The 12,111-nt window shown below is 46.6% G+C and overlaps 1 protein-coding gene and 1 long non-coding RNA gene across 2 annotated transcripts; one reads left to right on the forward strand and one right to left on the reverse strand.

The window, feature by feature from the left end:
• Positions 1-249: 249 nt before the first annotated feature.
• LOC135307259 (uncharacterized) lies at positions 250-2,976 on the reverse strand. Its single transcript, XM_064431836.1, has 6 exons — positions 2,576-2,976; positions 2,137-2,208; positions 1,864-1,935; positions 1,679-1,777; positions 1,054-1,219; positions 250-523 (listed from the first exon to the last, which is right to left on the reverse strand). The coding sequence occupies exons 1-6, from the start codon at positions 2,916-2,918 to the stop codon at positions 358-360; spliced, it is 918 nt and encodes a 305-aa protein (XP_064287906.1). The 5' UTR covers positions 2,919-2,976; the 3' UTR covers positions 250-357.
• An 889-nt stretch (positions 2,977-3,865) lies between these two features.
• LOC135307706 (uncharacterized) lies at positions 3,866-9,582 on the forward strand. The gene is made up of 3 exons (XR_010368383.1): positions 3,866-5,041; positions 5,542-5,601; positions 6,177-9,582. It is a non-coding gene; the product is annotated as an uncharacterized LOC135307706 (long non-coding RNA).
• The last annotated feature ends 2,529 nt before the right edge of the window (positions 9,583-12,111 follow it).

Consider the following 12,111-nt stretch of genomic DNA (forward strand, 5'->3'; position numbering starts at 1 on the left):
ACCCGAAAATATCCCTGTGTGCCTCCTGAGGTCCAGGCCCAGATGTTCCCCCGGAAGGAAATGTGTCCTCAGCCCAGGGACGCTCAGCATGGGCTCCCCCATCCCCTCGGGGCCCCGCCGCTGGGCACAGCAGCCCCTGCCTGGCTCCTGCCTGCCCACACCGTGGCCATCCACGGCTGCTCCTGGGCATGGAGCTCAGCCACTGCTGGTGTCGGGTGGGCTTTGCTGGTGCTACCACACAAACATAGCTGCGAAAACTCTATTTCTTTATTTAAATATAAAATGTGGGCCAAGCCCTGCCCTGGCAGACAAGGGCTGCCCACCTTCAGTCCTGGCCAGGGAACAGGACCAGGGGGCTCAGGGGCAGAGGGTCTCATTGAGGAGGGGTGGGTTTTGGGATGCCTCATGATGCTCATGCAGCCACGGCAGTTCAAAGAGGGGCGGAAGTGAAGAGATGGGATAAACGGTCAGGTTGTCATTGCCTCTGTTTTTAGGCTGGTCTTCTGGAGATACACAGGAGTACCTGTGAAGAGAGGAGGTGGCTGAGGCCCCAGCTGCCACTGGCACACAGGGACCCTCGTGCACAGCAGGGCCCAGAGCTGGCAAGGCTCCCCAGCACGGCTGGAGCTGCTGGCACAGCTGGGCCCAGCTGGACAGCTGCCCCTCAAGGCCCCGGCCAGCAGGGCATGGCTCTGGGCAGGGTCCCTGGCCAGGAGCGGGCCCCAGAGCGCCTCTGCCTTTCAAGGGCAATCTCGGCCCTGCTCTTTCTCCTCCCCACCTCCCTCTGCCTCTGCCCTGTGCCCCTGGGGCTGCCCTTGGCCAGGCAGCCTCAGTGGGAGCCAGCCCTGGCTGCTGCCCCAGAGGGCTCCCCAGGACAAGCCCCAGCAATTAAGAGGCCAATGGAAGCACTGGGCAGCAGCAGAAGCCTCAGCAGAGTTATTTGGACAATCATGGACTGGCCACAACTCCACTGCAGACTCTCTGGGAATGTTCCCTGACTATGAGCAGCCTTTAAAGGAAGCTGTTTGAGGTGGAGAATCGCAAAACACTCACCATTTTCTCGTCCAGCAATACCAGATTGCAGCACAGCACATCATCAGGCACAGTGCCGCACCAGCCACAATGGCCATCAACTTAATCAAACAAGGTGTTCCGCAGCAGAAAACTCTTCTCATGCTTTTCCAGATGATGTCAGAATGTGTTGAGGTGCTGGCTGCATCTGTGGGAGCAATGGGGAGCGTGAGCCCGTGCTGAGCTGCACTGCTGAGCTGGCAGCACTGTGGTTACGGGCAGGACGTTCTCACTCCCTGTTTCCCCCAGAGCTGGGGCCTGCAGGCACCTTGCTGCCCCTTGGCACAGGCATGCTCAGTACCCAAACCCCCTGAGCCTGCATGCCATAATTCCTCTGTGCTGTGCCCTTCTGCTCCAGGCAACACTTGTCAAAGACATGGATAAGGAGAATGGCCAGGGTTTTGGAGCTGCTCCAGGGCCCTCCCTCCTGCACAGAGCGGCCCCTCCAGATGTGCACAGAGACTGGGAAATTGCAGGGGATCTTAGGGTGTGCATGGCCTGTGGTGCATGGATGCCTTCCCGCTGTGCCGGGCACGGTGTGTCCACATGTGCAGCCAATGCCCCCGGCTGCTGAGTCCCAGGGGAAGCACGAGGGAAATGCACCCACCACGCTGGCTGTCCACATCACTCAGGAGTTTTTCCAGATATTTGGATTCCTCCAGGGATGTACGAGCTCCTGTAAGTTTCTTCTTCCGTCTTGGAGGACCTTAAGAGAAATATTTCTGTTTCCCAGGAAAGGATCCCACAAAACGAGGGCTCAGCCTGTGGGGTCAGCAGGGACACACTACTCACCCCTGTGATGGGAGATGGGCTTGCGTGCAACATCCACCAAAGGACCTGGGAAAGTCCTCCCTGCAGACACACCTGTAACAAAACAGCCACAGAAGCTTCTGCCATCTCTGCTGATCTGCACAGGCACCGCTGAGCCGCAGGAGCAGGGAGGGGATCGCGCAGGCCAAGGGCACACACGTGCATGGTTCTGTGCTGGCACCTGCAGCGATGCCCCCCTGGCCCAGCTTTGGGCTCTGAGCTGGCAGCTCTCCCAGGGGAAAGAACTTGACCTACCCTCAGCATCACCCAGAGGCTCAGTAATGGACGTGGCTTGGGAAGCTGCACCACCTTCACCAGCAGGTTCAGCTGCAAAGAAAGGCAGGACAGAAGAGCTCCTGTGGCACTGCAGGAGATCCTCAGGCTGCCCACAAGACTCAGCCCCAGGGCACAGCCCTGGGCCCGGCCCCTTCCCTCTCTGCTCCTCTCTGTGGCTGCACAGAGCACACGGAAGGACACACTGGCATTGCACACAGGAGGAAGATGGACAGCTAAATGCTGCTTCCTCCCACTGACAGTGATCCTGTGGGATCTCTCAGGGCTCCAGAAGGGAGCAGGGCAAAGTTTTTAGAATCTTTCCACTCTGACTTAACCTTAACAAAAATGGCCCATGAGTGAGCTTTATCCACATGGACACTGATTATTCTGCCAGTAAAAACGGAAATGCAGAACTTGCCTCCAGCATTCTCCAAGCCATTCAAAGTCTCATTAACCAGGACTTCCAAGTCATGTAAGTCGTGATCCAAATCTAGAAGGGGGCAAACACCAGAACCACTTCTGTGTGTGCTGGGATCCCCTTCTGCCTCAGGGAACCAGGCACTGCAAGGGTGTCTGGTAAGGCCATGGGAGCCAGATGTGAATGGACATGGCCAAAGGTGCATGGGGGCCTGGGGAGCTCTGAACTGGCTCTGGTCACTCTCCACCCTCTTTCCCTGCCCTGTGTAAGATTCTGGGACAGGAATGGGAAATGGGGCTACCCAGGGCCCCTTGGGACACTCTCCCTCCCACAGAGGAAACATTCCCTGAAGACCTGGGCAAAACCATCCCCAGCGCTTCCCAGGGAGCAGGGAGCGCTGTCCCGGGAAAGGTCAGCCAGGCTGCCGGCTCAGCTGCTCGCCGCGCTTGCAGCGGAGCAGCCTGGGCAGCCCTGGCAGGCAGGGCCACGGCCAGGAGCAGCAGGAGGAGGAGGCGCAGAGCAAGGGCCATGCTGCCTTGCCCTCTGCCAGTCCCGCAGCTCTTGCTGCCACCGCTGTCCCGACACCGCTGTCCCAAGGTCAGCACCGCTGCTGCCACCGCCGCTGCTGCCGCAACAGTTGTGCTCAGGGACTGACTGCTGGGTCCTTGTGCTGCTGTGCAACCACGGGGCTCTGGCACCTCTGGCACCTCTGTGACCTCAGGGCCTGCTGAGACTTCAGCCTGTTGTGACCCCAGAGCCCTTCTGTGACCTCATGGCCTTAGCTGTACCCCCAGAGTGTGCCCCCATCTGTATGAATGGACTGCCCTGATTGTTTTGCTTTATCACAGTTCTGTTGCTCAGAAAAACCTTATTTTTCACCTGCTGACATTGCTGGTCAGGCTCTGTCCCTGGAGATGCTCTTGATGTCTTTCCTATTTTCCTGGGCATGCCACTGGAGGAGGTCCAGTCCCAGATGGTCCCATGGAAGGAAATGTGCCCTCAGCCCAGGGATGCCCAGCATGGGCTGCCCCATCTCCCCAGGGACCCTCCACAGGTCACAGCGGCCTCTGCCTGGCTCCTGCCTGCCCACCCTGTGGCCATCCCCAGCTGCCCCTGGGCATGGAGCTCAGCCAGTGCTGATCCTGGCTGGGCTTTGCTGCTGCTACCACCTGGACACTGGGGTGACAGCTCCATCTCTTTAGTGCAAGAGAAGAGCTGGGCCAAGCCCTGCCCACCTTCAGTAGGGGCCAGAAAGCAGGGCCAGCGCCTTCACGGGAGAGGTCCTTGTCTGGCTGGAGGCAGCATCTGCACAGCAACAAGCTGTTAAAGCAGCTGGCACAGAGACATCGGGCATGGGCATGGAGATGGGAAATGTGTGCTACGGGTGTCCCAGACTGAGGTGTTTGGCCGTTCCTGTAAAGCTGCAGATGGACACCTGTTGAGACAGGAGGTGGCTGAGGCCCCAGTTGCAGCTGGCACACAGAGACCCTCCTGCACTGCAGGAGATGCCCACTGGGCTCAAATTTTGCCTCTGAAGATGGAGACATGAGCTGTCAGAAATCCCAGAAAATATCAGGGAAAAGGTTTTAAGTTGGTTGTTGTCACTAGGTACAAATCTCCAGTGAGAAAAGAGTCTCTCCAGTACACTGGGTGTCTTGTTATGAATTCATTCTTCTTAGAGTGAAGATTACCAATTAAATGCAATTTTATTTTTTATTCTACAAGTGTAAAAGTGTTCTAAATTTTTCTAATTCAAAAAGTAATTTGAAAAATCCTAAAGGACTATAGAAAAATGTAAGAATCATTTGGGGATTTTTTCCTATGAAAAATAATGCTGAATATTTTTTCTCTACCAGAAGGAATGAGAAATTCCCCAAGTATATGCCAGGGGTATGTTGCAAAAATACTTTGCTCAGTTCGTGCACATTATCCAAATTCTCTCATATTACATTACATGGAAGATATTTTAGTAGCAGCAAAGGACCAAGCATCAATGCAAGAGACAACAGATCAGGTCATCTCAGCAGAGGAGAAAGCAGGACTCGCTGTAGCAAAGGAAAAAATACAGACACTTCCTCCCTGGAAATATTTAGGATACAGGATGACAGAACAAACGGTAACCCCGCAGCCACTCCAGCTAAGGACAAATCCAAAGACATGGAATGAAGTGCAGCAGCTGGTAGGGACTCTGAACTGGCTTCGTCCACTACTAGGCCTTTCAAATCAGGACTTGGCTCCTCTGGCAGACTTGTTGAGAGGAGACACAGCCTTAAACTCACTGTGAGAATTCAACAAAGAAACTCAAAATGCTTTGGACAAAGTGATGAGAGCCATCCAGACGTGCCAGGCTCATCGGTATAATCCTAACCTGTCTTTTTTGTTTGCAGTTTTAGGAGAGAGTCCACAGCTTCATGGTTTAATATTCCAGTGGGATCTAGAGAAGAAGGACCATCTGATAATCTTAGAGTGGGTTTTCCTATCGCGTCAATTGGGTAAAACTATAACAACTTGCCCTTAAATTATTTCACAATTGATTATCAAGGCTAGATCTTGAATGCTTTCCCTTGCAGGAAAAGATTTTGCAGAAATCTTCCTGCCTGTCACATCCATCTATTTAGAATGGTTAATTCAAAATTCAGAAGTCATGCAATTTGCTTTGGAAAATTTTGCAGGAAAAATTTCAGTCAATTGTCCCAAACATGAGCTATTAAGTTCATCTTTAAAATTAATTCATAAGCCTTTAAGAAGTAATGCACCCCTCGAGGCAATCACGTTTTTTACAGACGGTTCTGGGAAGTCTAAAAGGTCTGTGATTGCCTGGCAAAATTCAGAGACAAAAAAATGGGAATCAGATATTGAGGAAGTAGATGGTTCTGCACAGATTACAGAGTTAGCAGCAGTTGTACGGGTCTTTTCAAAATTCACATTTCCTTTTAATTTAGTAACGGATTCAATTTACGTTGCAGGTGTGGTGGAAAGAGCAGAAGGATCTCTGCTGAAAGAAGTTTCTGATGATCAGTTATACGGTTTGCTTAAAAAGTTACTCCTACTTCTTTCCATTCAACAAGAACTTTACTTTGTAATGCACATTCGCTCACATTCTTCTCTTCCAGATTTTTTAGCAGAAGGCAATGCCATGGCTGATTTGTTAGCCGTGCCAATCCAGCACACACTTTTTAATGTTATTGAACTCTTCCCCTGTTGTTGTTGATTTAAGCTTCCACTCACCTTCCCTTCTTTTGGGTACCACTGTGCTTTTTCTTGATGTAATCCATTTAAAAATGTCTAGGGGACCTAAACTGATACTGTCCCATGGCCAAATTTCACTTAAGTGTGTCCCCCTGCACACTCAACAATGAGTCAAATTAAATTCTTTTGTACCATATTGATAAAAAAGATTCTTTCTGTATATTTGTCCCTCTCTATCCCTTTGTCTTTTCAATTGCACTTCTTTCTCTTTGAATGTATCATTTTCCTTGTGGTTTCACTTCCTTGTTCAAAGCATACCCATCTTTCTTTCACAGGGCACTCTCCTGACATCCTCTGGCTTGGGTTTGCAATATTTTTAGCCAGCCCATATAGTTTATTTTCTTCTTTACAGGTTGTTAACTGGGAGTGATCGATGCATTTGGGATTCATGTCTGTGTGTACTCTGATGAGTACACGTACTCTATCTCCTCTATACAAGGGACAGTAACACTTCTCACAAGTGTTTCCTCCACTTCCTCCAAAGTGGGTGAGTAGTAGCATTGCTACGAGTGGGAGTCTGGTACGGGCTGGCCTCCTCACCTCTCGAACCACAGGGGTTTTCTCAGTGCCCAGAGAGTATTTCCTGGAGGTAGTTCCCAATCCAGTCTTGCCTCCCACTTCTGGTTTTCCCTTCTTCTGGAGACATTCTGCCATGACCTTTATTGTACCGACTCCCTTTCTTCAATTTGGTCCCAATTAGGGTTGCAAGGAGAGTGCTCTATGGAACAGTACCGGAAACTGAGATCTTATTTTGATTGTCATTCTTAGCTGAACAAAACTTGACCTTGTACTATAACAAACACTAACAAACTTTAAGGATTTAAGGATAACAATGTAGATGCTTCCCGTGGGGGGTTGTGTTCAGGGTTGCGCTTCTTTTGCTGTTTTCCTCAGGACCAATTTCAAGTCTTTATTGTCTCTGCTGCCTATAGTCCATTTGCTTGCCTAATTTGGGGGTTGTGCTGGACCCTTCACTGGACTTGCATGTGTCCACCCCCGCTCCTTTGCTCTTCCTGCAGTGTTTGTTGTAAGCAGCACCTGGAAGGGGCCCTCAAAGCGAGCAGTGAGTGGAGAGGTTTTCCATGATTTAATCAATACCCGGTCTCCTGGGTTAATACTACGTATTTTACAGTTCAGTGGGGAAGTTTGGGGAAGGTGTCCCTTTTCCCTTAGTTCTTCCAGGGTTGCTGTTACTGTTTCTAAGTATTTTTGCATTGTCATGCCCCCTTCTAGATGTTCCCTGGTACTGTACAGGGTAAGCAAGAAAGGCAGCCCAAGCAGCATTTCATAAGGAGAGACCCCTAGATCTGTTCTGGCTCTTGTTCTTATTTGTAATAGGGCTAGATGTAAACATTTGACCCAGTTCTATTGGGTTTCTAAGACCAATTTTGTTAAGATATGCTTTAAGTTTTGATTCACCCTCTCGCCCTTCCCAGAACTCTGAGAGTGCCAAGGGGTGTGTAACTCCCACTTTATTCCCAGGGCCCTGATGACTTGTTGCAGAACACTGGATGTAAAGTGGGGGCCACAGTCCAAATCAATAAGATTTACTAGCCCATATCTCAGAAGAATTTCTTCCAAGAGAACTTTTGTCACAGTTTGAGTTTCTTGTGGGGAACACTTCAGCCCAGTGGGTTAGGTGGTTAAGTATGACCAATAGGTGTTTATACCCTCGGGCTGGAGTTAATTCAGTAAAATCAACCTGAATACTCTGGAAAGGTCTTGTGACTAATTTCCTCCCTCCTGGAGTTGTTTTTCACATTACCTTTTTGTTGACTTTTTGGCAGGTTAGACATTCTCCTGTGATGGATCTGGCCATTTCATATATTCCTGTCCCCATGCAATATTTCAGGAAATGATCATATATTCATTGTGTTCCCCAGTGAGTTAATTGGTATATCTCTTCCATCACTTTCCTGGTTATTATTCAGTTGAATATTTATCATCCATCTGGGGTCCACCACTTTCCATCCCCTGTTTTTACTGCTCCCATTTGCTCTATTTCTTTTAGCTCCTTGTCCTTGAAAACTGGAACCCCCTCTTCCTTTATTTTCCCCTGGTCTTTTTTTACCCTTAGGACTATGACTGAGTCCAGCATTTCAAAGGCTGCTTTTTTGGCTGCCCGGTCTGCTAATTTGTTTCCTTGGATTTCAGGGGTATCCCCTTTTTAGTAGCCTTTAATATGGACTGTGGCAATTTCTTTTGGTCCTCTGAGGGATTCAAGTGCTTCCCTATCAGACTTTCATGTGCCAGATTTTTCCCCTTTGAGTTAAGGTATGCCCTCTCTGGCCAGATTTTTCCAAAGGTATGAGCTATCCCAAAGGCATATTGAGAATCCATGGAGATTGTCCCTATATCATCTAATAAATCAAAACCTCTCTTTAGGGCATATACCTCGCAGTTTGTGCAGAGCAATTTGAGGGTAATTTCCCTTTTTCTTTGTTTTCCTCTGCTTCAATAATGGCGTATCCTGATGCCCATTTTCCCATTACTGTTTGGGAGGATCCATCTATATACTGGATCCTTCCATATGGTAAGGGGTCTTCTTCTAGCTCTTCTCTTACATTTGTTTGCATCTCAATTAGCTCTATACAATTATGATCTAAATTTTCCATTTTTGGTTCCCCGGTTAAGAATTGAGCAGGGTTTCAACCTTTTGAGGTGACAGTCTCTAGATTCTTGACATTCATCAGGGTTATTTCATACCTCAGGATTCAGCTGTGTGTTAGCCACTGAGGAGTTTTTGGCTTAACACTATCCTCAAATAATGGGATGTGTGTACTGAAATCCTTCCATTTAATGTAGGATTTGGAGTGTCTTCTAATAAGGTAGCTGTGGCTGCCACAGCTTGAATACAGGCTGGCCACCCTCTTGCAACCACATCCAATAATTTTGACAGATAAGCCACCAGCTTCCTGCTTCCCCCCCAGCCTTGGGTTATCACTCCATATGCTATCCATTCATTAACATTAACAAACAGATCAAATGGTTTTCTTCAATTAGGCAGACTCAAAACTGGGGTTTTCGTCAATCGAGCCTTTAAGTCTTGGAACCGTTCGGTATCCTCCAGAGTCCAGACTACAGGTTCTGTGCTTGTTAATTTTTCATACAAAAATTTTACAGCTTGAGTATACTGATCAATCCATAATATACAAGAGCCCATTAGACCTATTATCTTTCTTAGTAAAAGTTAGTAATTTCTCCACCTTCACTTTGTGGGAAATTGTGGGGGCAAAAAAGTTCCAAGCAAAACAGGGCTCAGCTCAACTACAGCCCTCAGGTTTTGCATAGAGGATCTATTTAAAAAGCAGTGAAACATCATCCCAGCTGTAACTTTCTGTTGTTAAGGGATGCTTCAAAAAAAACATGCAGAGTGTACTTCAAAGTGGTCCTTAGATGAAAAATTACCCCATTTTGGAGCAAGCTTTAGATACTACAACGATGAATTTAATAACCTATCCTTTACTAGTCAAAACAAGAATTTGTTATCAAGATTCCTGCACAATTACCTTGGTTTACAAAATTCAAGATCCTTTATGCTTCCGTGCACCATCACTGACAACATCCAGACAATAAAAACCATGTTCCCAACTCCCCAGTGGCTGGTTTTTCATGTGAACCATAAATAAAGATTATTAAAAGGGAAAAAAATCATTGAAGAGGATATATATTTAGAGAAACCTGCAGGAAAATAGGGGCAATATCAATTGTTTTGACTACAAAATCCACTAAATTATACACATTGGATACAAACATGGAGAGAGATATTAAATAAAAAGAAATTTTAATAAAAAGCACAGCTTATTGTTGGTTCTCTTTTTCCAAAGAAAGGTTCACTTCTTGAAAGCTGTGAGAGACATGTGATTTCTTACCCATTTATAGGGCTAGCTTTGAATTTTTATGTGTTAGACAGTAACTCTTCTGTAACTTTCACACACACGGAAAAAAATATATTTAGTTCCCCAAAACAACGACTTCAAACAAGTTTGCAACCACTCAATACATTCCACACAAAGTGCACACATGGTCAGACTTCCATTTCTCTACAGTTCTGGCCCAGATCAAAAAAAAAAGCAAAACATGCACTGAAATCTGTCAAAGTTTCATCCGAGTTGAAGTACAATTGTGCCGAGTTGCTGTCCGAGGTTTTTTCTCTACTCCCCCGGGCGGGGGAGGAGGCTGCACCGGCCGAGCTGTGGCACAGCAACTGACAGCCGGGGGGCACTGCCCAGATGCGCCGGGGGCGTCCGGGCAGCGCCTCAGCAGGAGGCAGCAGTGATCAGCAAGAAGGCGAAGTAGAAAAGAGGGACCCGAATCAGGGCAAAGTCCAGAGTGCTTTAATGTCTCCAGGGAACGCCAGCCGAGTCGGGACCACGAGGCAGGGGTACAGCCGATTAGAAAGGGACGGAACATAGAACATTTCAACCAATGAGAGAGAACTTGGGAGGGAACAAACTCGTGACAAATATGCCGGCTCGCCAATAGGGAATGCGACAGGGAGGGACCCTTGTTCCCGATCCAGTCACCCACCGAGGAGGGGAGAACTTTCTGGAAATAGGGAAGGGGACAGTGGCTGATGGACAGGAACTCAGGGAGAGATTGACAGAGGGTAACCAGGGGAACAAGGGTGGAGACAAAAAACTGACACTCTCAAAAGGAGGGGTTGCCAGGGGGGGTGAGGGGGGGGAACCCTAGGACCGAACCGTTATAACTTTAGGGGGAAACGGAAGAAACCAAATGAACCCTGCACCACAACACAATTGCAATAGTCATCAGATATTTAAAGATATTTAAAAGTCATATGCAGTACACAGTTACTTCTTAATTATTTTGTGGAAGATTGCTGATATATTCACTTGATCTTATTTAAGTTAATCCAAATTCCAGTGCACTGATTGTATGCTATAATGTGTATAATTGAAAATATTTCTGAAAAACCTCTGAATTAAAAACAATTTCATCTGGTTTTAAAATGCTTTCACAAAAATGTACACCATGTCCTTGGCTAACAACAACAGTTAAAAGGCATAAAGAAACTGATAACTTTTTTATTATCTATGTGCCCATGAAACAAAAGTGCAGGACATCTGGAACAAGCTGGATACTATCTGAACCTGGGGTTTGGATAAACCCCTCATAGCAAGTGAAGGCACATGAAAACCATGGACCTAAAGACATACCATACTCTGAAATTTTCCAAAATGTTGACGTTGAGAGCTGCATTACAGCCACATACACTGCTTAAAATTCAACAGTCTATGATAAAAAGATGACTTTACACTAAGAAAATTTACTCTTCATGGTAAAACCACAAGTGTTTAATTCCTTAAAATTTACTCTTCATGACAAAACCACAAGTGTTTCATTGACCATATTCTTTGGCTGTGGGTACTTGTCCTTTACCTCTCCTAAAGTTTGTCCCAGCTACCTTCCACAAACTACTACCCCATCATCCCCACCACACAGAGGCAGCCCAGTTGCCCACTGCTAAATAGATATTTATACATAGACAACACGAGGAGAAATGCCAGTCCACATGCTGTGGTTCTTGTTTCCATGTGAAGTTTAATATGATGATGGTTTCCATTTTTAGAGGGCAATTTTCTGAACTGATAGGCAGATCTGAATCATCTGTAAATAACAGTGTCTTCAGCTTGGCATCAGCTCTCTTCTCTGCAGCACTAACCTTTGTTCTTGCCCTAATGACTTCTCAGCCATAGTTTTCCCCAGACTCTAATAATGCTAAATTTAGATCACAACAGATATTTTTTATTATATTCTCTGGCATCTTTGCACTACAACCATTGCCTTACATTAGCTGCACTTTTTTAGCTCCACTGCTTTTACTCCCATAGCTCTTTTTCCAAGAGTGCTCTAACAACTAATTATGTGAGCTAACAGATAAGAAAAAAGTACTTATTTTTTTCAGACCCTCATGTGAATATAATCATATTGTTAAGTAGATTTTACCTACTTTCATCCACATATTTATTTTGAAAAGTAACTGAAATGGGATAGTTTAGTCTTCATTATCATACAGGATCAAAAACTTAAATACAGCAGATTTTTATTTTAGACTGGAAAATAAAATTTAAAAAAAGGCAAAAAACCCAGCAACAACAACCCAACATGGGAATAAGAAAACACTGGAAATCAAAAATACTCCATAGGCAAATGTAGTGAACCTTAGGAGTTTTTGACACATATTAAATTGTTAAAAAAAATTTAAAAAAGCTTGACCAAAACATTGTTTCCAATTTGTGGAATTAAGTCAGATGCAAAGAGCA

The sequence above is a fragment of the Passer domesticus genome, chromosome 9, assembly GCF_036417665.1.
Source record: "Passer domesticus isolate bPasDom1 chromosome 9, bPasDom1.hap1, whole genome shotgun sequence".
Lineage (NCBI taxonomy): Eukaryota > Metazoa > Chordata > Aves > Passeriformes > Passeridae > Passer > Passer domesticus.